The following is a 24,652-nucleotide window of genomic DNA, read 5'->3' as shown; positions in this document are numbered from 1 at the left end:
CACAGCCACAGCAACGAGGGATCCGAGCGGTGGCTATGACCTATACCGCAGTTCACCCTGTGCCACGAGGGGAAATCCTTAGACATATAAAAAAATTTTTTTTTCTTTCACAGCTGCACCTGTGAAAGAGGTGCACCTTTTCTTTCACAGCTGCACCTGTGGCGTGTGAAATTTCCCGGACTAGTAGTTACATTGGAGCTGCAGCTGAGGCCTGCACCATAGCTACAGCGACACTGGCTGTGAGCCCAATCTGTAATCTACACCTCATCTTGTGGCAATGTTGGATCCTTAACCTAGGGATTGAACCCACATCCCCATAGAGAAAATGTCCGGGTCCTTAACCCACTGAACCACAATGCGAACTCCCTTAGACACTTTTTAGGGCTGAACCTGCAGCATATGGAAGTTCCCAGGCTAGAGGTCTAATCCAGGCTACAGCTGCCAGCCATGGCCACACCAATACCAGGTCCTTAACCTACTGAGCGAGGCCAGGGATCAAACCAGCATCCTCATGGACACTAGTTGGACTCCTTTCTGCTGCACCACAACAGGAACTCCTAGACACTTTTTTGAAGAAGAAATTATGTAATAAATTTAAGCATCCAGTAAAATTTTCATTTTAGGTATTGCATTTTCCCAGCTCTAGAAGTTTATTTGATTCTTTCTTAATTTTTCAATTTCTTATTATGTTCATGTTTTCCTATAATCTTTCAGCCTATTTTTAATAGGTCTTTAAAAATATTTGTCTGCTAATTCCATCTCTATCATTTCTGGGTCTGTTTTTGTTAACTGACTTTTATTTGGTTCATGGGTCACATTTTCCTGCCTCTCTGCATGTCAGACGTTGCGAGTGTTACTCTGTTGAGTGTCTGGATTTTGTTGTCTTGTTTTAGAGAAGATTGAGCTTTGTTCTGGCAGGTAGGAGGGAATTTTCAGGTCCATTTGAGACTTCATCTTGAGTTTTATCAGGACTGTCATATAGCTCTACTATGTATCCAAGAAGCCTTATCCACACTGGACCTGGTATAGATGAAAACCTGCTAGAATTTGAGCTGATGTGTTAATGTTAAGTTCGGGAGGCATTGGGAAGGAATGACTATATTTTGAATGGGGGTAGGACATGAGGTATTAGAGCCAGAAGATAGGTTGTGGTTCTCAACAGCTGAAAAGACTGTATTCTCCTGGTATTCACACAGTGGCCTTTGTGACCAGTGGAACATGAGAAAAGTGATGGTGTGTGATGGTGTCCAAGGCTAATTTATAAAAGATACTGCCTTTTTGGCCCATGTTTCTTGGATTGCTCATTCTGGGGTGAGCCAGTTACCGAACTGTGAGGATATTCAAGCGGCACTTTGGAGAGGAGTGGAGGCCACCGGCCAATAGCCAGCACCACCTTGATAGCCATGTGAATGAGTGATCCCCTTGGAAATGGATCTTCCAACTCCTATCAGGAGTTTTGCATAACTGCAGCCCTAGCCACGTCTAACTGCAACCTCCTGAGAGAGCCTGAGCTAGAGTCATGGAACCAAGGTGCCCCTGAATTTCTGAGCCAGAGAAACTGAGCAATAAGTGAACGGTGTAAGCTGGTAGGGTTCGGGGCGACTTGTTATACAATATTAGATAAATGATACATAGCATTTAATTCTAGGTATGCTGATTACTAATCAGCAGTGAATTTAAGGAATCACCTATGCAAATTGCTGGAATACTTTCTCTGCATAGCTTCATCTTATTCAGCCCCACGAATTCTATCCTACTGGGCTTTCCTGAACTCTAGCCTCTTAATTCAGCAGCACCACTGTGCTCTATCCAGATTCCTCCTCGTTGACTCAGAAATTACCTTTAGTTAGAAAATTTTGATATTTTATGACTCACCGCATTTGTTTTGCTTTTCTTTTGGAACACAATTCTGTGCTGCCTCTAGTCCAAGGTCTAAAAACAGGTGTTTCATATATTTTGTCTCGTTTTCTATTTGTTTACGGTGGTAATTTAAGTGTAGTACCGATTATTCCAGCGTGGTGCTAGAAGTGGATGTCTCTAAAACTGAATTTTAAAATTTAGCATAGTTGATTTTCTTTTTAAATACTTTTGTTTCTTCCAAGTAATTAGAAAATATCCTAAATCTTATAAATTAACATAAATTTGGTGACCTGTGAGTTTTCATTTATGTTCCCATATTATTTACTAAGTTGATGAAGTTTCAATATAAAAAGACAAATTTAAATCAATTGGACATTTTTAATTGGAATCACTTGAATCTCATTATCTTATACATTCAAGTACATAAGATGCAGAGTTATGAACACAAATACTAAAAATCATGGATTTGAATATCTTAAATATTTCTATTCTAAATTCTGTATCTTTGTGGATTAAAAAAAACTATGCCCTAGGGCTAATCAGCAATAAACTGACATAATCTCTAACCCTTTGGAGGCTCCTTCTTAGATGGCTGAGTTTAGTGACGTAATGACCTGTGAGTGACACATCCAGAGTGTCAAGGGTGGATTGAACATACTGAATTCTGGTTATCAAACACATGGACTTTAAAACTTTGTCCTCCTTACTTTGTACCATATGTTTCTTGGTCTGTTTTTCACAATTTGCAACTCCTAGCTAGGCTGCTGAAACATTTTTAAGATATTTTAGTGATATCTGTCTAGCTCCATAGATTTGGTATATTAGAAGAATGACTATATTTTTTCGTATTATTACTTTTTGATTCTCAAATTTTTGGTTCCAGGGCTTAGTGTAACTCTTATAAATTACTGTGAACACCAAACAGCTTTTGTTTATGAGGTAATTATATTTACCATAAAAGCTATTTAAAACAAAATTTTAAAAATATGAATTTATTTAAAATCATCTATTTTATTTTTGGATAAAGGAGGCCTAAAGGTCCGAATTCCAAGTTATAAATAATTAAGTCCTAGGGATAAAATGTAGAGTATGGTGACTATGGTTAATAATACTGTACTGTGTATTTGCAAGTTGTTAAAAAAGTAGATCTTAAAAGTTTTGTATCTGTGTGGTGATGAACATCGACTAGACTTATTGTGATTGTTTCATAATATGTACACATATTGAGTCATTATTGCAGATTTTATACTTTTTCACAGATGATATATATGTATATACTCTGCATATTTTAAATTTTTTTAATTCAATGAATTTTATTATATTTATAGTTTTACAGCCATCATCACAACCTAATTTTAGAACAGTTCCATCCCAAACCCTTAGCCCATCCCAACCTGTCTCCATTGGTAACCATAAGTTTTTCAAAGTCTGTGAATCTGTTTCTGTTCTACAATTAAGTTCATTGTATCCTTTTTTTTAGATTCCACATGTAAGTGATAGCATATGATGTTTATGTTTCACTGTCTAACTTCCTTTAGCATGACGATTTCTAGGTCCAGCCATGTTCTTACAAATACCAGTATTTCATTCTTTTTTATGGCTGACTAATATTTCATTGTGTGTATGTACCAGATCTTCTTTATCCACTCCTCTGTCAAAGGACATTTAGGTTGCTTCCATGTCTTGGCTATTGTATATAGTGCTTCAGTGAACTTTGGAGTACATGTGTATTTTTGAATCATGGTTTTTCCTGGATAGATGCCCAGTTGTGGAATTGCTGGATCATGTAATTCTATTTTTAGTTTTTTGAGGAATCTCCGTATGGTTTTCCATATTGGTTGCACGAATTTACATTCTCACCATCAGTGTAAGAGAGTTCCCTTTTCTCCACACCCTCTCCAGCATTTATTATTTGTAGATTTTTTGATGATGGCCATTCTGGCTGGTGTTAAGGTGATAACCGCACAGTAGTTTTGATTTGTATTTCTCTAATAATTAGTGATGTTGAACATCTTTTCATGTGTTTTTTTTTTTTTTTTGCCATCTGTATGTTGTCTTTGGAGAATTGTCTGTTTAGATCTTCTGCCCATTTTTTTGATGGGATTGTTTGTTTTTTTGCTATTGAGCTGCTGGAGGTGTTTATATATTTTGGAGATTAATCCCTTGTCAGTCACTTCATTTGAAAATATTTTCTCTAATTGTGTGGGTTGTCTTTTCGTTTTGTTTAGGGTCTCCTTTGATGTGCAAAAACTTTTAAGTTTAATTAGGTCCCACTTGTTTATTTTTGTTTTTATTGTCATTGCTCTAGGAGGTGGATCTGAGAAGATATTGCCATGGTTTATGTCAGAGAGTGTTTGGCCCATGTTTTCCTCTGAGACTTAGAGTATCCAGTCTTATATTTAGGTCTTTAATCCATTTTGAGTATATTTTTGATTATGGTGTTAGGGAGTGTTCTAATTTCATTCTTTTACATGTAGCTGTCCAGTTTTCCCAGTACCACTTATGGAAGGGACTGTCTTTTTTCCATTATATTTTCTTGTCTCCTTTGTCATAGATTAGTTGACTGTAGGTACGTGGGTTTAATTCTGGGCTTTCTGTTCTGTTCCACTTCTGTTTTTGTGTCAGTACCATACTATTTTGATGACTGTAGCCTTGCAGTATAGATTGAGGTCACGGAGCCTTATTCCTCCAGCTCCATTTTTTCTCAGATTGTTTTGGCTATTCTGGGTCTTTTGTGCTTCTGAACAAACTTTAAATTATTTTGTTCTATTTCTGTGAAAGATGCCATTGGTAACTTGATGGAGATTGCATTGAATCTGTAGATTGCTTTGGGTAGTATAGTCATTTTGATAATAATTGATTCTTCCAATCCAAGAGCATGGTATATCTTTCCATCTGTTTGTGTCATTTTTGACTTCTTTCATCAGCATCTTATAGTTTTTAGAGTACAGGTTTCTTGTGTCTTTAGGTAGGTTATTCCTAGTATTCTATTCTTTTTGCGGTGATGATAAATGGTATGGTTTCCCTGATTTCTCTTTCTAATCTCTCATTGTTAGTATATAGAAATGTGGTCAATTTCTTTGTATTAATTTTGTATTCCTGCAGCCTTACCAAATTCATTGATGCGCTCTAATAGTTTTCAGGTAGTACTCTGCATATTTTTGAAACTTGCTGTTTTCGTATTTTTAGAGATTACTTATATAGAGATCTAAAGAACTTGCACATTTTCCCCTTTCTTTTAAACAACACGATTTCTAAATTGTGGATATTAAAGCCTTTTGTTTAATTATTTCATGTATTCAGGGATAGGTGGGTAAATAGAGAGAGAAATATATGAATAGATAAATAGAGAGGTAGATTTCATATCCTTCTCCTTCTGAGTCACGTTTATGTTAAATGTTCATTTTTCTTAGAAAACTCTTCAGAGAGACCCTTGTAGCTACTGATGACAGTTACAAGAGTTAAACAAAGACAAAGTATTCTACAGAAAACCCTGCATTTCCTTTTCATGATTTGAGTGGAGAGGGCTGTACTTTGAAGCATCTTGTATGTAAATATTTTGAACTAAGAACTGCAGTATGTTGTTACTGTCAATGCTGACAGGTTATATTGTATAGGCCACCAAGTTGGGGGGCTTTTTCAGTGGGCAGTAGTTATTACTGGCCTTGTTGCTTCTCTTGACTTCGGCTGCCTCACTCTCACCCTCTCATCTAGTAACATTTTAAGCACCTACCCTGAAGCAAGCGCTGTTTTATTCACTGATGTGCTGGCCAGGTATTCCCAGTCTCTGGGCCACACAAACTTAAAGAGATAGATTATAACATGGTGTTTGGTGTCGTGATATAGATAATGACAACTTATGGAGACATGCAGGTTTAAGTAATCAACTCTTTGTAATATTCATTTATTCATTCAGTCAACAAATATTTGAACAGAAATATGTACTAGACTGAGGGTATTATCATCACTAAAACAAACCTGATCCCTGCTTTGAGAGCTTTCAGGCTTTGAAAAGCCAGAAAGGACTTGAGGGAGAACTGCTGTGGCTAGTGGGTCCTGAAGCATTACTAGAAGTATGGCTAATAAGAAATAGAGGGTACATTAGACAGGAATGAAAATGTGCAAAAGTACAAAACTGTGGAAGGTTCTAGTTCCCAAGGCTGATGGGAAATTCTCTGTGTTAGGTTTTTATGCTATGTGAATGTAAGTGACACATACAGAGTTTGGAAAGGTCGATTGACTGGGGCCAGCATGACTAGGGCAAACATGAATGCCAAATCAGGGGATTTGGAGTCTTTCTCTGTAAGTCTTTATGGGACAGCTAGCATTTTAAATATGAGAGCTGAAATCTATGAGGTTTTGGAGTTCGCATTGTGGGTCAGCAGTAATGAGCCTGACTAGGCACCATGAGGTTGTGGGTTTGATCCCTGGCCTCACTCAGTGGGTTAAGGATCTGGAGTTGCTGTGATCTGTGGTGTAGGTTGCAGATGTGGCTCAGATCTGGCATTGCTGTGGCTATGGTATAGGCTGGCAGCTGCAGCTCTGATTCAACCCTTAGCCTGGGAATTTCCATAGGCTACTAGTGCGGCCTTAAAAAAAAAAATTATGAAATGTATGAGATTTTGTATTTTACAGATTGTATTTTGATTAAAAAATATTCCTTATTTAATGAATGATTTTATTGTAATGATCTGTCTGCTAAGAATAGAATCAATTTGTGTTAGCTGCTTTGTTTGTGTATTTATTTGTGTGTTTTTTTAGAGTCTAACTCAAAGCTGTTTTTTTTGTATTCTGGACTTGTTTTCGTTTCAGCCTTTACCCTACGAAAAGAAAATCTTGAAATGTTTGAAGCGGTTGGTTTTTTAGCTATCAAACTTGGAGTGATTCCTTCGGATTTTAGTTATGCAGGACTTAAAGACAAGAAAGCCATCACTTATCAAGCAATGGTTGTTAGAAAAGTGACACCAGAGAGGTAATAAGATATTACTTTAAAGCCTAGAACTTTCTATGTTTTTTTCTTTTTGTTTTTTTGTTTGTTTGTTTGTTTGTTTTTTGCTTTTTAGGGCTGTACCCATGGCATGGCATGTGAAAGTTCCTAGGTTAGGGGTTGAATCGGAGATGCAGCTGCTGGTCTACCCACAGCCATAGCAAAATGGGATCCAAGCTGCGTCTTCGACCTACACCATAGCCCACAGCAATGCTGGATCCTTAACCGACTGAGTGAAGCCAGGGATCGAACCAGCATCCTCATGGATACTAGTCAGGCTCTAGTTACCACTGAGACACAACGGGAACTCCTGGAACTTTATTTTCTTATTGCATCAAAGAAATAAATCTAAGATTAAAAATTCAGAATAATACCAGGAGTACATTAACCTCACTGTCAATGGTAATTAATTACAGGCTTACGAGCAGCACATTCTGCATTAGTAGTGTAATTGTCTTCTAAATAGAGTTATGTCTTAAATTTACATTGAAAATATAGGTAGTTTTAGGATAGAAATTTTGGGAAGCAGATGATTTTAAATGATCTAAATTGTTTCTAAATATTCTGTTCTGTATTCAAATATGTGTTCATATTCAGGACAGTGTCTTACAAAACCTTTTCTTTTTCTGACTACTATAATACTTTATACTTTTCTTACATTTAAATAAATCTTTGTTTAATAGAATGTAAAGTACTCAAGTTTAGCTTCCCTTCAGTGTAATCAAATTTAAAAATTTTTTTTGTTATTGTAAAAGAATTGCATGTTTATTGTAGAAGATTTAGAAAATAGAAAAAAGTATAAAAAAGATATCAAATGTCATTAAAAATTCTCTTAGAAATAACTACAGTAACATTTTGATCTGTTTCTTTACAGACTTTTTTCAGAGACTATGCTACATACACATGCTATGCAAACATTTTTATGTATGTGAAAATCACACTACATGTGCAATATATATTTTACTTGGAAAAAAATAAAATAATTAGGTGTTTTCCTTTTATTTTATTTTTTTTTTAGGTTGTGCCCACAACATGCAGAAATTCTCGGGCTGGGGATCGAACTTGCACCATATCAGTGACCTGAGCTATAGCAGTGACAACATTGGATCCTTAACCAACTAGGTCCTGGGGAACTCTTATGATTAATAGTTTTAATGAAACTTTATGTCATGAAATATTTCAAAATCCTGTTCACTAGAGTTCCCTGGTGGCCTAGCTGGTTAAGGATCCAACATTGTCACTGCTGTGGCACAGGTTCAATCACTGGCTTGGTAACTTCTGCATGCTGGCATGGCCAAAAAAAAAAAAGTGTGCATTATATAAACTAATTTGTTTAATCTTCCCTTATTTTTGGATATGGAAATTCATTCTAGTTTTTCATTGGACATACTACTGTGATTAATGTTAACGTACTTAAATCTGGTCCTTGTGGATACTTTCCTTAAGATAAACTTAAAAAAGTCGAGTCATTGGACCAAAATTCTGCCTAACTTGATGTAATATTGATATATTAATCCTTAGTCATCAGATGTTTTAGTGTCCACTATTTGCAGGTGGATGTTTCTAAGCTTTTATATGAAGGATAAAAAAAAATGTATATGATTTTGTCTTTGTGGTCAATGAGTGCAGTACAGTAAGAGAGAATGGCTTTAGATGTTAAAAGGTATTTAGGTGTTAGAATCTAGTTTTTAACCACCAAAGATGAAACAGGTTTTTAGTTTCTAGAAGGAAAGAGTGCTTTGATTTGGCTTATGGATATGTGATTTTAATTTCCCTTCAACTAATAGTAAGATTTTAGCAGATGCAGAAAATCTGAAGATATTTGGGAGGGACAGTAAGCTAAACAATCTGTCTAGTAAAGCAGATAGTTCCTATAAGGAATAAAGAAAATATAGATGAAAAGAAAAATTTATGCCATTTCTTTTTCTTTCCTTTTTTTTTTTAGTGGCTGCACCAGCAGCATATGGAAGTTCCCAGGATAGGAGTCAAATTGGAGCTGTAGCTGCCAGCCTACACTACAGCCACAGCAACACCATATCCCAGCCAAGTCTGCAACCTACATCCCAGCGCTCGGCAACATTGGATCCTTAACTCACGGAGTGAGGCCAGGGATCGAACTCTAGGGATCAAACCCACTGGATACTAGTTGGGTTCATCCACTGCTTCACCATGCGAACTCCTATGTCATTTCTTATAGGAGCGTCAAAGTTAGGCTAAGACAATTGGAATCAGTTATTTAGATGTTGGTGAAGAATTGAAAATTTGAGTAAGGAAGTATTAAGAGCAGAATTTTAGGAAAATCCTCTGATACTAATGGTTTTTTAGTAATGTTGGGGAAAAGAAAAGAGACCAAGCAGGAAAAGCCAGGAAGAGTGGAGAAGAGTTAAGAGGTTCTGTCACTTGGACTAGGGAGAATCAGAAAACTATATACATGGTGATAGCATTAGGCATGTGTGTTCCAGTTCTTAAAATAACTCTGTTAATATAATCCTATGATAATGGGTTTTTAGTGCACATTTATTTGTTGAAGTAAGTGAAAGGTATTTTTGAAATATTCCTTCAAATGTTTGTTTTAATATTCTGATAAAAGTGGTTGTCTGCCAGCCGTCATGAAATGAAACTTATTTTAAAAATATTTTTAACATACTTTTTAAACATTAGTTTAAGCATTTAAACTAATAATTTAAATGTAAGATTTAACTGAGTCTATATGATTTATCATTTATAGGTTGAAAAATATTGAAAAAGAACTTGAAAAGAAAAGAATGAATATACTTAACATTCGGTCTGTGGATGATTCCCTTAGACTTGGTCAGCTCAAAGGAAATCATTTTGATATTGTCATCAGAAATTTAAAAAACCAAATAAATGATTCCACAAACCTGAGAGAGAGAATTTTGGAGGCTATAGAAAATGTGAAGGTAAGAAAACTCCACTTTATTTTTATGTATTTATTTAATTTTTAGTGCTGTACCCACGGCATGTGGAAGTTCCCAGGTTAGGGGCTGAATTGGAGCAATAGCTGCTGGCCTACACCACAGCCTCAGCAATGTGGGATCCTTAGCCCACTGAGCGAGGCCAGGGATCAAACCAGCAACCTCATGGTCACTAGTAGGATTGTTTCTGCTGTGCTGCAGTGGGAACTCTCAAGAAGTTCCACTTTAAAATAGAGTATTATAGGGTAATCTTTATGGTTCTTCTCCTTACATTGAGAAAAGAAGGGCAGTTTTTTGTTTTATTTTGTACCTTTTCTTTTTATGTGCATGTCTAATTATTTTTTAAAGTGATAATTATGGCCATTTGACTTATTTCTAAGTTGCTTCTTAGTAAATTTTTGTATTGAAAAAACACTTGGTAGTGTAATTTAAAAAAATTAAATGTGTAAGGTTCCCTGTGGGGGGGCTATCATTATAAAAAGGTAGATTTTTTTTTTTAAGCATATGCCATATATAGTAGTATTTCAGGCAAAGGGATTAATTTTGGGGGGGGGGACTTTGTTCAGTAATTCTTTTCAGAAATCTTTGGTAAGTAGTTTTTAATTACTCTTCAGAATCATGCACCATCTTTTTTCAATTTAATTTTGAATTTTGTTTCAGTGTATACAAATGATACATCACCTACATTTTATCATGTCTTATAGTAAAAAATTACTTACCATAAGTTTTTAAGTGACATTTGCCAGGCATCTCAGTATGTACATACAGCTGATCATCAGTCTTACCATCCAGATTGTGGGTAAGCAAACAGTTCTCTGAAAAGAGCCAGATGATAGTTATTTGTAGCTTTGTAGGCTTAATGGGCTCTGTTGCAGCTACTCTGCTGCTCTTGTGTGGAAGTAGTCATGGATAGTACGTAAGTGAACGAGATGTCTGTGTTCCAGCAAAACTTTATTTTTGCAAAAACAGGTGTTGGTCCAGATTTGACCTGTGGGCTGGTTAGTTTGCCAACCCCTGAGATCATAATTCTCAATGTGGCGTCTCTACCCCTAAACCAATTAAATAAGGACCTCTGGGGATGCAGCTTAGGCATTAACATTAAAAAAAAAAAACCAATTCCCTCAATAATTCTACTTTACAGCTGCCATTGTGAAACAAGGTGGAAGTTTCTGACCACAGAGGCCTTATTACACAATTTTATGCCTCTTCAGCAGGAAAACAAGCAAACAGAAAACAGGTTTTAATCAAAATCGATATTATTTTTTACATTCAGGAAACTATCTTCTACCAAAGATTTTAAAAATCCAGCACATTTACTTACACGTGGCATTCCCCGATTGTATATTCTTTATATGGTTGTTTTTTCCTTAAAAAAAATTTTTTTTTTCATAACAGACTATTAGAAAGATATCCCTTAAAAAAGGGAATGGAATTTTCTGAACTCTGGTAGCATTTACTGCCTGTCTTTCATTTGGTACTTATGGTTATACAACTGCCCATTTAACACCCCCCCCCCCCGCCCCCGGAATACTCTTGGCTTTAGCCAGCTTTCCTTTAGTTCTCATGATGAGAAAAAGAAAGTTGAGAAGCCCTGAAAATAAGAAGTCTTTGGAGTTTTGTTGTAAAGGGTTGTAGCTCTGATTGCTATAAACCTTTTGTTTTAGCTAACCCCATGTAATTTGGAGGAGGTATCTAAAACTACTCTGGTATTTGTGGGATCTTGTCTGATGTTACTTTTCCAAATTTGAAATAATTAAAAACATTTAACTATGAGACTTAATATAGGGAATATTCACGCTGTCTGCAGTTGAACATTGTGAATGGCACGAGGTAAGGATGCAGTTCCCTGTGTGCCATGCTGATAACAAATTGTCTTAGTATCCTGGAATTGGTGCTCAGTAATCATTATTGAATGAATATTATATTCCCCCAAAAAATGGGTGTAGAGGACTCTTTTGTCTTTCAAGAAACCTTTGGGGCCTGGTGTTTACTTTGTGAGCACATGTTTAACCACTGACCAATGTCTTTAATGGTTGCAGTGGTAAATTACAATTTTCTATTCTTGGTGAAGTGACACCACGCCACTGTCTTGGCCCAGGCTTTTAGAAATTGAAAAACCAACTGTTATATATACATACAGGAGCCAGGACTTGCTGGATATGAAAATAAATCTGTTTCACATTTCATGTATCCCCAGACAGCTGAAATCTCAAAATCAGAAAGAGCTTCAGGGCAAAGAGCAGATCCAGTATTAGGTAACCAGTTCATCCCTCTTTTCCCAGTTTTAGCACTAAAAGCCACATCCCAGAAAACTCCTCAGTAATGTGAATGAAAAGCTGACATATTTTTAAAGCTTTTTCACTTATTTTCTAACTTTCAATCATTTGTTCTTTTCCTTTCTATTCCTAAGTGCATAGCATTTCTCAGATTATTTGGTCTCCATGTGTAATTGCCAATTATAGAATTATTTTATTAAAATAACTATGAAGAGAAAGACTGCATTACAGATTCTGATACAATAATTGCATTTAGTTGTCTTAGTTTGGGACTGTTAACAAAGAACCATTGATGGGGTGCCTTTTTAAACAGCAGAAAATTATTTCTTATAGTTCTGGAGGCTGGAAGCCTGAGAACAACATGCCTGTATGGTCTTCTTAGTGTATTCACACATGGCAGGAAGAAAATGAGCTAGCTCCATGGCCTTTTCTTATAAGGGTGCTAATCTTTTCATGAGGGCTCTACTCTCATGACCTAATTACCTCCCCAAGTGCTCACCTCCAAATACCATCATGTTGGAGGTTAGGATTTCAACGTACAAATTTCGGGGGCATGCAGGCATGCAGTCCGTAAAAATATACTTTTTTTTTTTTTGCTTTTTAGGGCTGTACCTGTGGTATATGGAAGTTCCCAGGCTAGGGGTTGAATCCAAGCCCCAGCCATAGCAACACAGGATTCAGGCTGTGTCTGTGACCTACACCACAGTTCAAGGCAATGCTGGATCCTTAATCCACTGAGCAAGGCCAGGAATTGAACCCATGTCCTCATGAATACTAGTCAGGTTCATAACCTGCTGAGCCACAGTGGGAACTGCCAATATAGTTTAAATTAATTGTTTTTTTTTAATTTATAGAATAAAGGGTTTGTGAATTACTATGGACCACAGAGATTTGGGATGGGAAGGAAAGTTCACACAGACCAAATTGGATTGGCTTTGCTGAAGAGTGAAATGGTAAGGATTTTTTAAACATATGAACTTAACCTCTTTTGTCAGTTGTACTTACTACAAAAGCCAGCTCCTTGCTTTCTTAACCCAGGATTTAAATGCATGTGTGCATACATGTATATACATTATCTCACTGAGCATTTATTGGGCAGCCACTACATTCTTGGTATCACATTACAAGAAAGCAATCTCTCCAGCGACAGATGAATTGATTAAGGTGAAGTACATACCCACACGGGAATATTACTCAGCTACAAAAAAGAATGAAATAATGCCATTTGCAGCAACATGAACGCAACTAAAGAGTTTCATACTAAATGAAGTAAGTCAGAAAGAGAAAGACAAGTACTGTATGATATTACTTTGATGTGGAATCTAAAATACGGCCCAAATGAATCTGTCTGCAAAACAGAAACAGACCCACAGGCAAGGAGAATAGACCTGTGGTTGCTAAGGGGGAGAGGGGAAGGAGAGGGATGGACTGAGAGTTTGGGGGTAGTAGATGCAAACTATTATATTTAGAATGGATAGACAGCAAAGTCCTCCTGTGTCGTGCAGGGAACTATATCCCATATCCCGGGATAGATCATAATGGAAAGGAATATAAAAAAGAATATATATATGTGTATAACTAAGCTCTACAACAGAAACTGGCACAACATTGTAAATCAAGTATAAAAGCAAGTCACATGTGATGCCCCCCCCCCCCGTATTTAATCCTGTTTAAGACTTAGCAGGGAATTGACCAATACTCACCAAATTCTCAGTGAGCTAAACAAAGGGTTTAAAGGAAACTTATACCCTATTATTCCAGAAATCTGGTATCAGATATAATAAAAGATTTCACCCAAAGCCAGAGACAAAAGAGGAGCAGCAAGTTAGAATAAAAAAATCTGGCTAGTTTCAAAAGAAACTGAAAATGTGTGTCAGGAGTAAGAAGCCATATTTGCCCAATTACTATAATTATGTGTATTTTAAATGTGTATTTTATATATAGTTATGCATTATATATACACATATATTTTCACACTTGATGGAGTGCACATAATAGAAACTACAAAGCTATGAAAATTACATATACGAGCAAATGCAAGATTATTCGTGTGATAGTGTTGTGCTCACCCTTTTGTGTTCTGATAAGTTTTCTTGAGTTGAAGGGAAAGAAACAGTAAAAGCATGTGTGAGAAGCATTGTGCTTGTAAACGTTATCTTACACGTGGAAATAAGGCTGAGAGCTGATGACGTCCACCACACCTGCAAGTTTGTAGTCTGTTTTGGGCTTAACATTTCTGAGGGATTTTAGCACATGAAATGTGACTTATATGATGATGGGTTTAGAAGCCACATTGCTGAGAAATGATTAAATGAAGTGTTTTTTCAGTCTAGAAAATTTGGAAGAGGAAATTGGCTTATTGGAGATATTGCGATGTTGTCATGTGAAAGAAACATTTAATAGTGTGGGGTCTGCGGGACGCACCATGTGTTCTACCGGAGTTCTACCATTTGTCAAATATGTCACTATGGACAGCCTAGTTACTTTCCCAAGCCTTGGTTTTCTTAACTGTAAAATGGAAATTGTATGTATTTTACAAACTTTTTGTGAGAATTAAATGGAATAACTTTGGTGAAAGCACCTAGTGTAGTGCCAGGCTCATAGTGGACAAGTGTTCAAAAATATGATTAGACTGTGAGTGTTCTGGTTTTACAACAATAGAAATTAAAGGAGCCAAGTTTTCACGTAGTGTAGGAAAGACTTTTCTAACTGTTGCCCAAAGGAATGAGCTTCTTCCTCTACCATCCCCACCCCAAGAACTGGAAATTCCTGTTGCTGTCATAGCATTTAAACAAAAGGTAGATCACACCCATTCAATGGTTACCTCTTTCAAACTTCATCTTCCATGCTCCTAATTATTTGTTAATTTTGCTACAGTATCAGTTATCAGTTATTGCTGTGGAACAAAATTTTCCCCAAACCTAGTGGATTAAAACTGCAAGTGTTTATCATCTCACTGTTTCTGAGGGTCAGAAATCCAGGAGCAGCTCAGCTGGGTGTCCCTGTGTCAGGGTCTTTCATGTGTTTGCACTTAGCTATCAGCCTAGAGACTCTGTCTCTGAGGACTTGCTTCAGCACAGAGGATCTGCAGCCAAACTCTCTTGGTGGTTCTTGGCAGCAATCTTTAGTTCCTTTCTTTATCTCTCTCTCTCTCTCTCTTTTTTTTTTTTTTTTTTTTTTTTTTTTTGCTTTTTAGAGCTGCACCTGCTGTATATGGAAATTCCCAGGCTAGAGGTTGAATCGGAGCTGCAGCTGCTGGCCACAGCCACAGCCACAGCCATGCCAGATCTGAGTTGCATCTACAACTTACACTGCAGCTTGAGGCAACACCAGATCCTTAACCCACTGAGGGAGGCCAAGGATCGAACCTACATCCTCATGGACAGCATGTCAGGTTCTTAACCACTGAGCCACAATGGGAACGCTATGGAACTTTTATTTTCTTGCCATAGTGCTACACATGGCATGGCTTCCCCTAGAATGAGGAATCCAAGAGCACAAGAGTGAGAGAGAGAGAGACAACAGAAACCTCGGTTCTTTCAAACCTCGGGAGGATCAGATCTTCTCTTTTTCCGTATCCCATGGTCCCTGATGAGTGTGGGAGAGAACTGCCCCAGTGTGGGTGCAGATGGTAGAGACCATGGTGGGGGGGAGGGTGGAGGTGGAGGTGGAAGGGGATGCCTTTGAGTTTGGCTCCCATAGCTGGGAAGGCATATTTTTTTCCTTTTCACTGAAGCATCCCCTTCCCAGCCTTTGCATTCTAAATGCCTCAGTTTAAATTCTTCTCCCACTACCCAAGAATGAGTGAATTCCCTTATCTTGTGACCTCATAGCCTCCTGGACTTCCCAGCTTAGGTTTGATTATATTTTATAATTATTGCTTATTTCATCTTTTCTGATAAACAAAGACCATATCTCTCTTGCTCAGTGCTCTATCCCTGGCACAGTGCCTTGGACATGGCAGATGCTTAATAATATTTGTTCGAATGAATGAATGATGTAAAAGAAGAATGAGCTGGAGGTTAGGTTGATTGACCTATTTTAAGATCCTATCTTACTCTAAGACACAGAAATAAGTTACAGTGCTGGAGAAAGTGATACAATACAGGGGCTAGTAGATAACGTTTTTTAAAAAAATTAAGGAACATCTTTTAGTCCATTTATGTTTTAAAAGAAAATATTAAAGTTGGCAATTTAAATAAAAATACTTTGGCAATTATTTCTAAGAGCAAAGAATTCTGAGACTTGAGAACACAAATGAAATGAGTGGTTTGCCATTCCCCTGTGCTTGTTTCCCTCCCTTTTTTGGTTGTGTGTGTTTGGTTAAGTCTGAGTTTTATGTCATCACTTCATACTTGCATTCATACCTTGATGATAGAGGCAAAGAATGACAGAGAAAGAACTGTAGAAGCGATGGAGGGGCACTTTTTCAATCCATGATATTTTCCACTTATGTATAAGTTGCTTTGTTCAGGAGGTTAATTCTAAATTTAACATTCTTTAACTTTTGAATGCTTAAAGATAAAATTGCCGTGTCAAATACCATTTGTCAATAGCCTATTCTTTTAAGATGCTAGTTTGTACATTTTTTAAAAAAAGCAATTTTTAATTTTCGTATAACATGTTTACTTGCTTGATTTTTTAAGGTGAAAGCTGTAAAATTATTTCTTACACCAGAAGATTCGGATGATCCTGTAAATAGAGCAAAGAAGTATTTTCTTCAAACAGGTACTTACAAGTTCCTTTACCCCATACAGAGCCATGCAGATATATAATTTGAGTGTCATGTCAGTGGGAGGGTATTCATTGCAACATAAATGTGATAAGAAATAGACTTTAATACATTATATATTCAAACATTTTTATTATGTGCCCTAGGCACTCTCTTTTTGGTCAGATCTCTGGGACTTTTAACTGTTCTAACTTTTACTCGGGGAGTAGGGATAAGAGGAGAGATAATTTGGGGGCTTTTCTTGGCCTAAATCCTCGCAGGAGATTCTCAGTTCTGAACTAGTACCAATGGATATGTAATTCACTATAGTCAGAGGAGACTGAAAAATGAACTAAATAGAAGTGCATTTCTTATATCTGACACCTTGTGCATTGTTTTTGGTCTAGTTGCCATTTAGCCCTAACTGCTAGTTGTCAAAACTTTAGCTCATTATATGTAAATGCATAATAGGAAGCACCAAGAAAAGGTTGTTACGTGTGGATTCTAGAGTCAGCCTCCATGGGGTTAACTTTCAGCTTGAGCATTTCTCAACTCTATGGTCTTGCGCAAGTGATTTAGCCTCATTGTTTAGTTCCTTCATCTGCAAGTTGAAACTGATAATTGTTAAAAGTCTGTTTAGGACTTAAATAAAATAGTAGATATACTACTCTTAAAATAGTGCCTGGCACATACTAAATACTGAATAAATATTACTTGTATTTAAATAATAACAGTAGGAGTTCCTGTCATGGCTCAGCAGTTAATGAACCCGACTAACATCCATGAGGACAAGGGTTTGATCCCTGGCCTCTCTCAGTGGGCTAAGGATCTGGCGTTGCTGTGAGCTGTGGTGTAGGTCACAGATGCAACGTGGGTCCAGCATGGCTGTGGCTGTGGCGTAGGCCGGCGGCTACAGCTCCGATTTGACCCCTAGTCTGGGAACCTCCATATGCCGTGGGTGTGGCCACCAAAAAGACAAAAATAGACCAAAAATAAATAAATAAATAAATAAATAATAACAGTAATCTTAACATTTTAAGTTCACTCATTCATACGATCTACATATATGTGCATACTGAATTTTACTTACATTGAAATAAAGACATCAGTTTTCAGATATCTCCAATCATTATTTTTAATTATGCACATATTACCTAAATGTAATTATTCATAGGAGAAAAATATTTTTATGTTACATCAGAATCTGTAAACAGTGTGAGCATTTCAAAATTTTGAGTAATTTCAGTAATACTAAAGAATATTCAAAATAAGATACTCTTGTAGGGCCTTGAGAAAATAATTTCCTTATGGCAGGATTCTTAAACTCTAGTGTGTATAAGAAACTTGGTGCATTTATTAAAATGCTGATTCCAAGGTCCTACCTGAATAAGCATCTTTGTCCTGTAGTCTGTTTTGTTTGTTTCTGGCCACATCCATGGCATATGAAAGTTCTCAGTTCAGGAACTGAATCTGAGCTGTAGCTGTGAAATACACCACAGTTGTGTTAATGCCAGATCCTTAACCCACCGTGCCACAGTAGGAACTCCCCAATAGTCTAATTTTAAAAATCGTCCTACTAGTAAGACATAATAATGGTACTTGAAGGCTCCAGATGTCAATCTTTCTTATTCAAAAAGTTCTGAATAAGATTTCCTGGGGATTTCCCGGGTGGCGCAGCCATTAAGGATCCAATGTTGTCACTGCGGCAGCCTGGGTAGCTGCTGTGGCATGGGTTCAATCCCTGGCCCGGGAACTTCTGCATGCCCCAGGCATGGCCAAAAGAAAAAAAAAAAAAATTCTGTGTAAAATGTCCATAATAGCTCTTTAAAAATCTCCAAGCTCAAGGGTTTATGTAATGCTTTTAAAAAAAAGTCCTCTAAATAACTGCAAATTAGCTTATCTCCATTCTGAATTGGAATTACTAATGTTATGCTTTTTTTTTAAGTAGGGAAAGTGAATGAATATTATAATTAATGATCTTTATTTAAAAAGAATCTCTTTGAGTGTAGCTAGATTTCTAGTTGGTGCTGAATATCATCTTTGTATATTCACAGGATAGCGTGGTTCATTTGGAGGGCATAGCAGAGGTCTCTATAACTGGCCTTTAAATGAAAGTTTCTAATTGCTCTTTTCTTTATTTCAGACGATGCTAAGGGCACACTCTCACTGATGCCTGAATTCAAGGTGCGGGAGAGAGCATTGCTGGAGTCCTTGCATCGCTTTGGCATGACAGAGGAGGGCTGTGTCCAGGCCTGGTTCTCTTTCCCCCATTCTATGCGTATATTCTATGTTCATGCTTATAGCAGCAAAATCTGGAATGAGGCAGCATCTTACAGACTTGCCACCTATGGATCCAGGGTGGTGGAGGGGGACTTGGTCTGTTTGGAGGAAGATGTTGACGATGAGCATTTACCAAGTAGTAAAGTAAGTGTCATTTCACCAAGAGTAGTTACCACACCAGGAACAGGAATTTTCAGAAGCCTTTATTTTAGAGACAATTTAAAACTACCCATTTTTTTTTAACTTATATATCAACTTATATTTGCTCATCTCCTGCTTCTACTCTGCTCTCAGCTAAGGCTTAGCATGCCATTAAATGGAATTATTTATTCTGTGGCCTAGAGCAACATTTCTCAAACTTATCACACACCTCTCTTCTTCCTAGTATGTGTGACACTTATTACTAGTCTATGAGGCCTATTTTGGGAAGCAGTATTTCTCATAGACTTTTTTGACATTTGCTGGGCACAGAGGTTAGGGAGTGGTTTGATGGAAGCAGATTTTTTTTTTATTAATGATTTTTTATTTTTTTCCATTATAACTGGTTTACAGTGTTCTGTCAGTTTTCTACTGTATAGCAAGTTGACCCAGTCACACGTACATATATACATTTTTTTTCTCACATTATCATGCTCCATCATAAGTCACTAGATACAGTTCTCAGTACTATACAGCAGGATCTCATTGCTTATCCATTCCAAAGGCAATAGCTGGAAGAAGATTTTTCATTCAGCATAATACAAATCAACTTTGCAATTTATGTATGCATGTATGTATGTGTTTTTCTTTTTTGGCTACCCCATGACATTTGGAGTTCCTGGGCTAGGGATCAGATCTAAGCCATGCTTGTGACCTACGCAGTAGTTGAGGCAATGTTGGATCCCTAACCCACTGTGTGAGGCTGGAGATCGAACCTGCACCCCAGCACTCAAAGATGCATCACATTGCACCACAGGGGGATCTCCAACTTTGCTATTTAGAAAAACGTTGTTGGTAACTGAGCTGAAGGTGTCACTTCATTGTTAGGCTGCCACCAGTCTCCATATGTTTCCATTGCAATTTCCGCTGATTAAAACAGAAAGAATCATTCTGATTTTTAAGCCATCTATTCCTCTAGAAATAATTGTGAAAAGATCTTGTTTGGGGATGGAGTCAAATTATACATAACAGAGTTAGAGCATATTGAGGGAATTTGGAACATATGAGAATCATGTGTATTTTTATCATGTTTTTAACAAATAGGTTCATCTGGTAACTGAAGAAGATGAATCAGCTAATACATATGCAATACATCAGGTAAATTGTTTAAAAATTAATATCATTTAGATGGAAAGGTAGACATTGTGCCCAAAAGACAAAATGTTTACAAGTTACACTCCCCCCTTCTTCTTTTCCTACCACTTTTAATTCAGTATAATTTATGCCCAATAAAATATACTCTCCTCAGTTTATAGTTTACGAGTTTTGACAAACGTATACAGTCATATGACCACCAAAAAAATCAAGATAAAGAATGATGTCATCTCTCCCCAGACTTTGGGTCTCTTTTGTAGTTACCCTTCCTTCCCTACTGGCAAGGACTCACCTGTTTTCTGTCCTATAGTTTTGAAAGAATGTCATAGAAATGGAATCATATATGGCCTTTTGTGTCTGGCTTCTTTCAGTAAGCATAAAGAATTTGAAATTTATTATGTTGCGTGTATTTGAGTTTTTTACCTTGTATCTTTTTCTGACTATTTTTTGGTTCCAGTTCCAGGAAAGTGTCTAGAAGTTATCAGCAGAGGAAGAAACCCCCTCAAAATGCAATGTTTACTCATAAGCAGCTGAGAAAATAAACATTGTTTTTGCTGCTTCTTATTTGCTTTCATATTTTTTAAATAAGGAAGAACAGTATAACATTAACCAAAATACCGTTACTACCCTCTGTTGAGCAATAGGGGTTATTCTTTGTGTTCCAGAAGGAATATGCTTTTAGAATTGTATGCCTGCCTAGAAATTAAATTTGTTGGATAATTAAATATACCTCATCTCTTATACATTAATAGCAGTTTGTCTAATAATATCTGACTTGAATGGGTTACCTTGGTTATTGAGGCCTTCTTGATTTTAGTTAGCTCTTCTCTTTGCCTGGAAGCCTCCAAAAGAGTCAGAATAGTATAGTATTCAGTAGCATGTTTTAGGCTGATTGTAGTATTTATATCCTGAATCTCTTTTTTACAGATTTTTTACAAATTTCCCAGTTGTAAAAGTAAAATATGGTCGTATATTTTTCTGAAGGCTGTTTCACATTCTTTTCTTTTTCCCTTTTCTCTTGCACAGGTGGTTCTTCCAGTGCTTGGATACAATATTCAGTATCCAAAGAACAAAGTAGGGCAGTGGTACCAGGAGGTACTCAGCAGAGATGGACTACAAACTTGTAGATTTAAAATACCTCCTCTGAAACTGAATGTTCCGGGATGCTATAGAAAGATTTTGAAACATCCCCATAATCTCTCATACCAACTAATAGAAGACGCTGATATTGATGTCAAAAAGGACGGTTCTCACATCGACGAAGCAACTGTATCTCTTTTGATCTCTTTTGATCTTGATGCTTCCTGTTATGCCACAGTCTGTCTGAGGGAAATAATGAAGCATGACTTTTAAAACCAATACCCTTGATATAAACGGGTATGTGCCATTTTTTAAAGGAAAGGGAGTTAAAATTTCTTGAGCATCTACCATGTACTAGGAACTTTATAATCGTTGTCTCCTTTGATTACATGGCATCCTGATGAAGTAGAAGTTGATATTAAACATTCCAAAGGATGTACACCTAGTAAGTGTCAGATCTGAATTTAAGACTTTTTGTTCTTTCTATGATCTAATGTCTCAGTGACCTTTATTCTGTGTTGCAAAAGTTGTACTCTTTCTGGATTATTAGGAACATATACTGCCAGATAACATTAAAGAAGGTAACATTACAAAATATTCTTGGGATAATGTTTATATCCTTTATCCTTGCTTAAAATGTGGATGAAACTAGGTTGTAATGAAAACATATAGTTGGAGAGAGAAGATGGATGAAGCATTTTAAGTGTTGTCATTCTTTCCTGTTTTTGAAATTATTGATCAGAATAATACATCAGGGAAGTATAATCCCTCTGTGATAGCTAACTTTTTATGAAATAAATAATCTTGGATGAAGGTTGAAATTAAAATTTTCATACAGTTTCTTTATCTTGACATATGTAAACCTCCACTTTATTTTCTGTTTCCTAAAACATATAACTTAACTTTAATTTTTTTATTTATATATATATTTTTTTGGCTGTTCAAGTGGCATGTGGAAATTCCTGGGCTTGGGATCAAACCCACACCACTGTAGTAGCCTGAGCAACAGCGGTGACAGTGCCAGATCCTTAGCTGCTAGGCCACTGGGGAACTCCAAAATACGGATTTTTAGAGTCAGACATATCTGGGCTCAGACTCCAGCTCTGACACTGTGTAGTGACTTTTTGGGTGTTATTGTTTCTTTTTGAGGCTCACTTAAGGACTCAAGATGGCACCAACCTCATAAGCAACAAATAATAGAATTATCTCTACTTTTTTCTGTTTCTCATAAATCATCCTTAACCACTTTCTATCAGTTAAATTTGGGAGAAAATGGAATATACTGATTGGGAAGATCTGAGTGTTCTTTTATTGCTGGTAGCATTATATAATAATGAAATTTAAAAAGCAATGGAGAGTATTATATATCAGTAATTTGGTGCTTTTATACACTTAGGTCAGTCAAACCATTTTGGGTATATTAGAGTAAGGAAATAAAATTCAGAAGAAGGAAAAAAAACTATATGCAACCCGAAGTTTACTTACTGCAACATTTTTATATGTAATGAAAGAAATTAGAAATAGTTTGGAAGTCCAGCATTAGGTAACTAATTAAACGAGATGTATCAACTGGATGGCAAAACATATAATTATTATTTGAAATGACTAGCCGATGGGGACCAACTATATAGCACAGAGAACTCTACCCAGTGTTCTGTGATAATCTAAGGGAAAAGAATCTGAGAGAGAATGGACGTGTGTATATATATGACTGGGTCACTTTGTTGTACAGCAGAAATTGTCATAACCTTGTAAATTAACTACAACAAAACTTAAAAAAAAATAAAAACAAAAAAGGTTTTGGGTATGTGAGAAAATGTTGCCCCTCGAAAGCAGAATACATATATTACAGAACATACATATTACAAATGCAGTACATACACTGAATGTAGCTTTTACAAATGAGAATCACTTTAGTGCAGTGATTAAAAATATAGATACTTGGAACAAACTTCCTTAGTTTGAACTTTAGCTTTGCCACTTATAGGATTGTGGCCTTGGACAAGTTATACTTTGTGTGCTTCAGTTTCAACATTTATAAAACAGGGAAAATCACAAACCTAAGCCTATTGTGATGATTTGCTGAGTTAATATATGTAAAGCAGCTTAAAAGAGTGCCTAGCACTTTGTTGTTATTAAATAAATGTCCACAAATGCAAGTTTGAGAGGGAACGGAAAAGACAGTGCCATTCTGTTAAGCTCATGGAATGTTGGCATTTTTTTAATACAAAAAAGTTCCTTTTTTGTCATTATATATTTTCATAATAAATAAATTCAGGACACAAAAATTGCAGAGTGTAGTGTCATGGATTTTAAAATTTACCTTTATCACCTGAATGTTTATTGAAAATGAAATGATGCTACTATTAAGTAGTAAAATAATTAGGAAAATATTTTAACTTTATTTTATGTGATAAATTATATCTTCTAAATGTAATCAGAAAGTGAAACACTAAACAATTACATCCCCGTTTTCTTTTAAACGTTGGGTAGCAATTAGAAAATAAGAAAGCATGAAAATGGGCCATCACTGATATTATTTTCCTTGCCTGTAGATGGCACTATAATTTTAGGTATCTTTCTAATTTATTTATTTAATGCCATGGCCATGTGTTGTAAAGACAGGATCACTAAACATTTCAAGCCACCATAAAATGTATTCAGATACTGTTCATATGGAAAAGTATTTTATATACCAAATAATATTTGCTATGTTATTTATTTTTTTTTTCAGTTTAAAGGCTTGAGTAGACTTTGGAGCAAATGATGATCAGTCACCTAGGTTTTTGCAGTTTTTCTGGAGCATTTCAGGCTTTCAGAAGAAGAATATTTGGATTAGTTTTAATTTTCAACATTGCATTTGACACTGAGCAGTAGTGCCTCAGGATTACTAAGGTAAAACAAATTGAGGTCTTTTTATTAAGATAAAAACAGTTGGGTTTTTGTAAGTTGTAATAAACTGAAGTCATATACAACTTGTGATCCAAGTCACATTTGTTGAGTGTCTGATTGGCAGGCACATCCACCCCTCATGTAATCCATGCATTCACCCTGTAGGCAGGACTGTTTTCCTTTTTCGTAGATGAGAAAATATCTGAGTGGTTTACCATCAAACAAGATGGTATGTGGTTGAACTTGATTATGCTTCCTAGATCAGTACTACCTTCATCTACTTAATATATGCTTTCTGGAAATATGGTTTTTTGGTTCATAACTCCCATTTCCACCA

General features: G+C 36.3%; 1 protein-coding gene across 7 annotated transcripts in view; it reads left to right on the top strand.

Moving 5' to 3' along the window:
• The window catches only part of PUS7L (pseudouridine synthase 7 like), a 32,718-nt gene extending 8,320 nt beyond the window's left edge, over window positions 1-24,398 (top strand). For 5 of the 7 annotated variants that reach the window (XM_013997955.3, XM_001924907.7, XM_021092565.2 and 2 more), the window contains 7 exons: window positions 6,673-6,832; window positions 9,576-9,768; window positions 12,914-13,012; window positions 16,706-16,787; window positions 18,914-19,194; window positions 20,293-20,346; window positions 21,370-22,250. In XM_013997955.3, coding sequence (XP_013853409.3) covers window positions 6,673-6,832; window positions 9,576-9,768; window positions 12,914-13,012; window positions 16,706-16,787; window positions 18,914-19,194; window positions 20,293-20,346; window positions 21,370-21,696 — 1,196 coding nt within the window. In that variant the 3' untranslated portion in view covers window positions 21,697-22,250. Of the gene's footprint in view, window positions 1-6,672; window positions 6,833-9,575; window positions 9,769-12,913; window positions 13,013-16,705; window positions 16,788-18,913; window positions 19,195-20,292; window positions 20,347-21,369; window positions 22,251-24,157 lie in introns of those variants that run through there. The other 2 variants (XR_014804022.1, XR_014804023.1) reach the window with 1 other exon arrangement.
• The last annotated feature ends 254 nt before the right edge of the window (window positions 24,399-24,652 follow it).

The sequence above is a fragment of the Sus scrofa genome, chromosome 5 (assembly GCF_054392235.1).
Source record: "Sus scrofa isolate SSC_HxYL_T2T_F1_AM1 chromosome 5, Sscrofa_HxYL_maternal_Yorkshire_Landrace_v2.0, whole genome shotgun sequence".
In the NCBI taxonomy this organism is placed as follows: Eukaryota; Metazoa; Chordata; class Mammalia; order Artiodactyla; family Suidae; genus Sus; species Sus scrofa.
The sequence above is the reverse complement of the archived record's forward strand: the minus strand, read 5'-3'. Positions and strand labels throughout refer to the sequence as shown.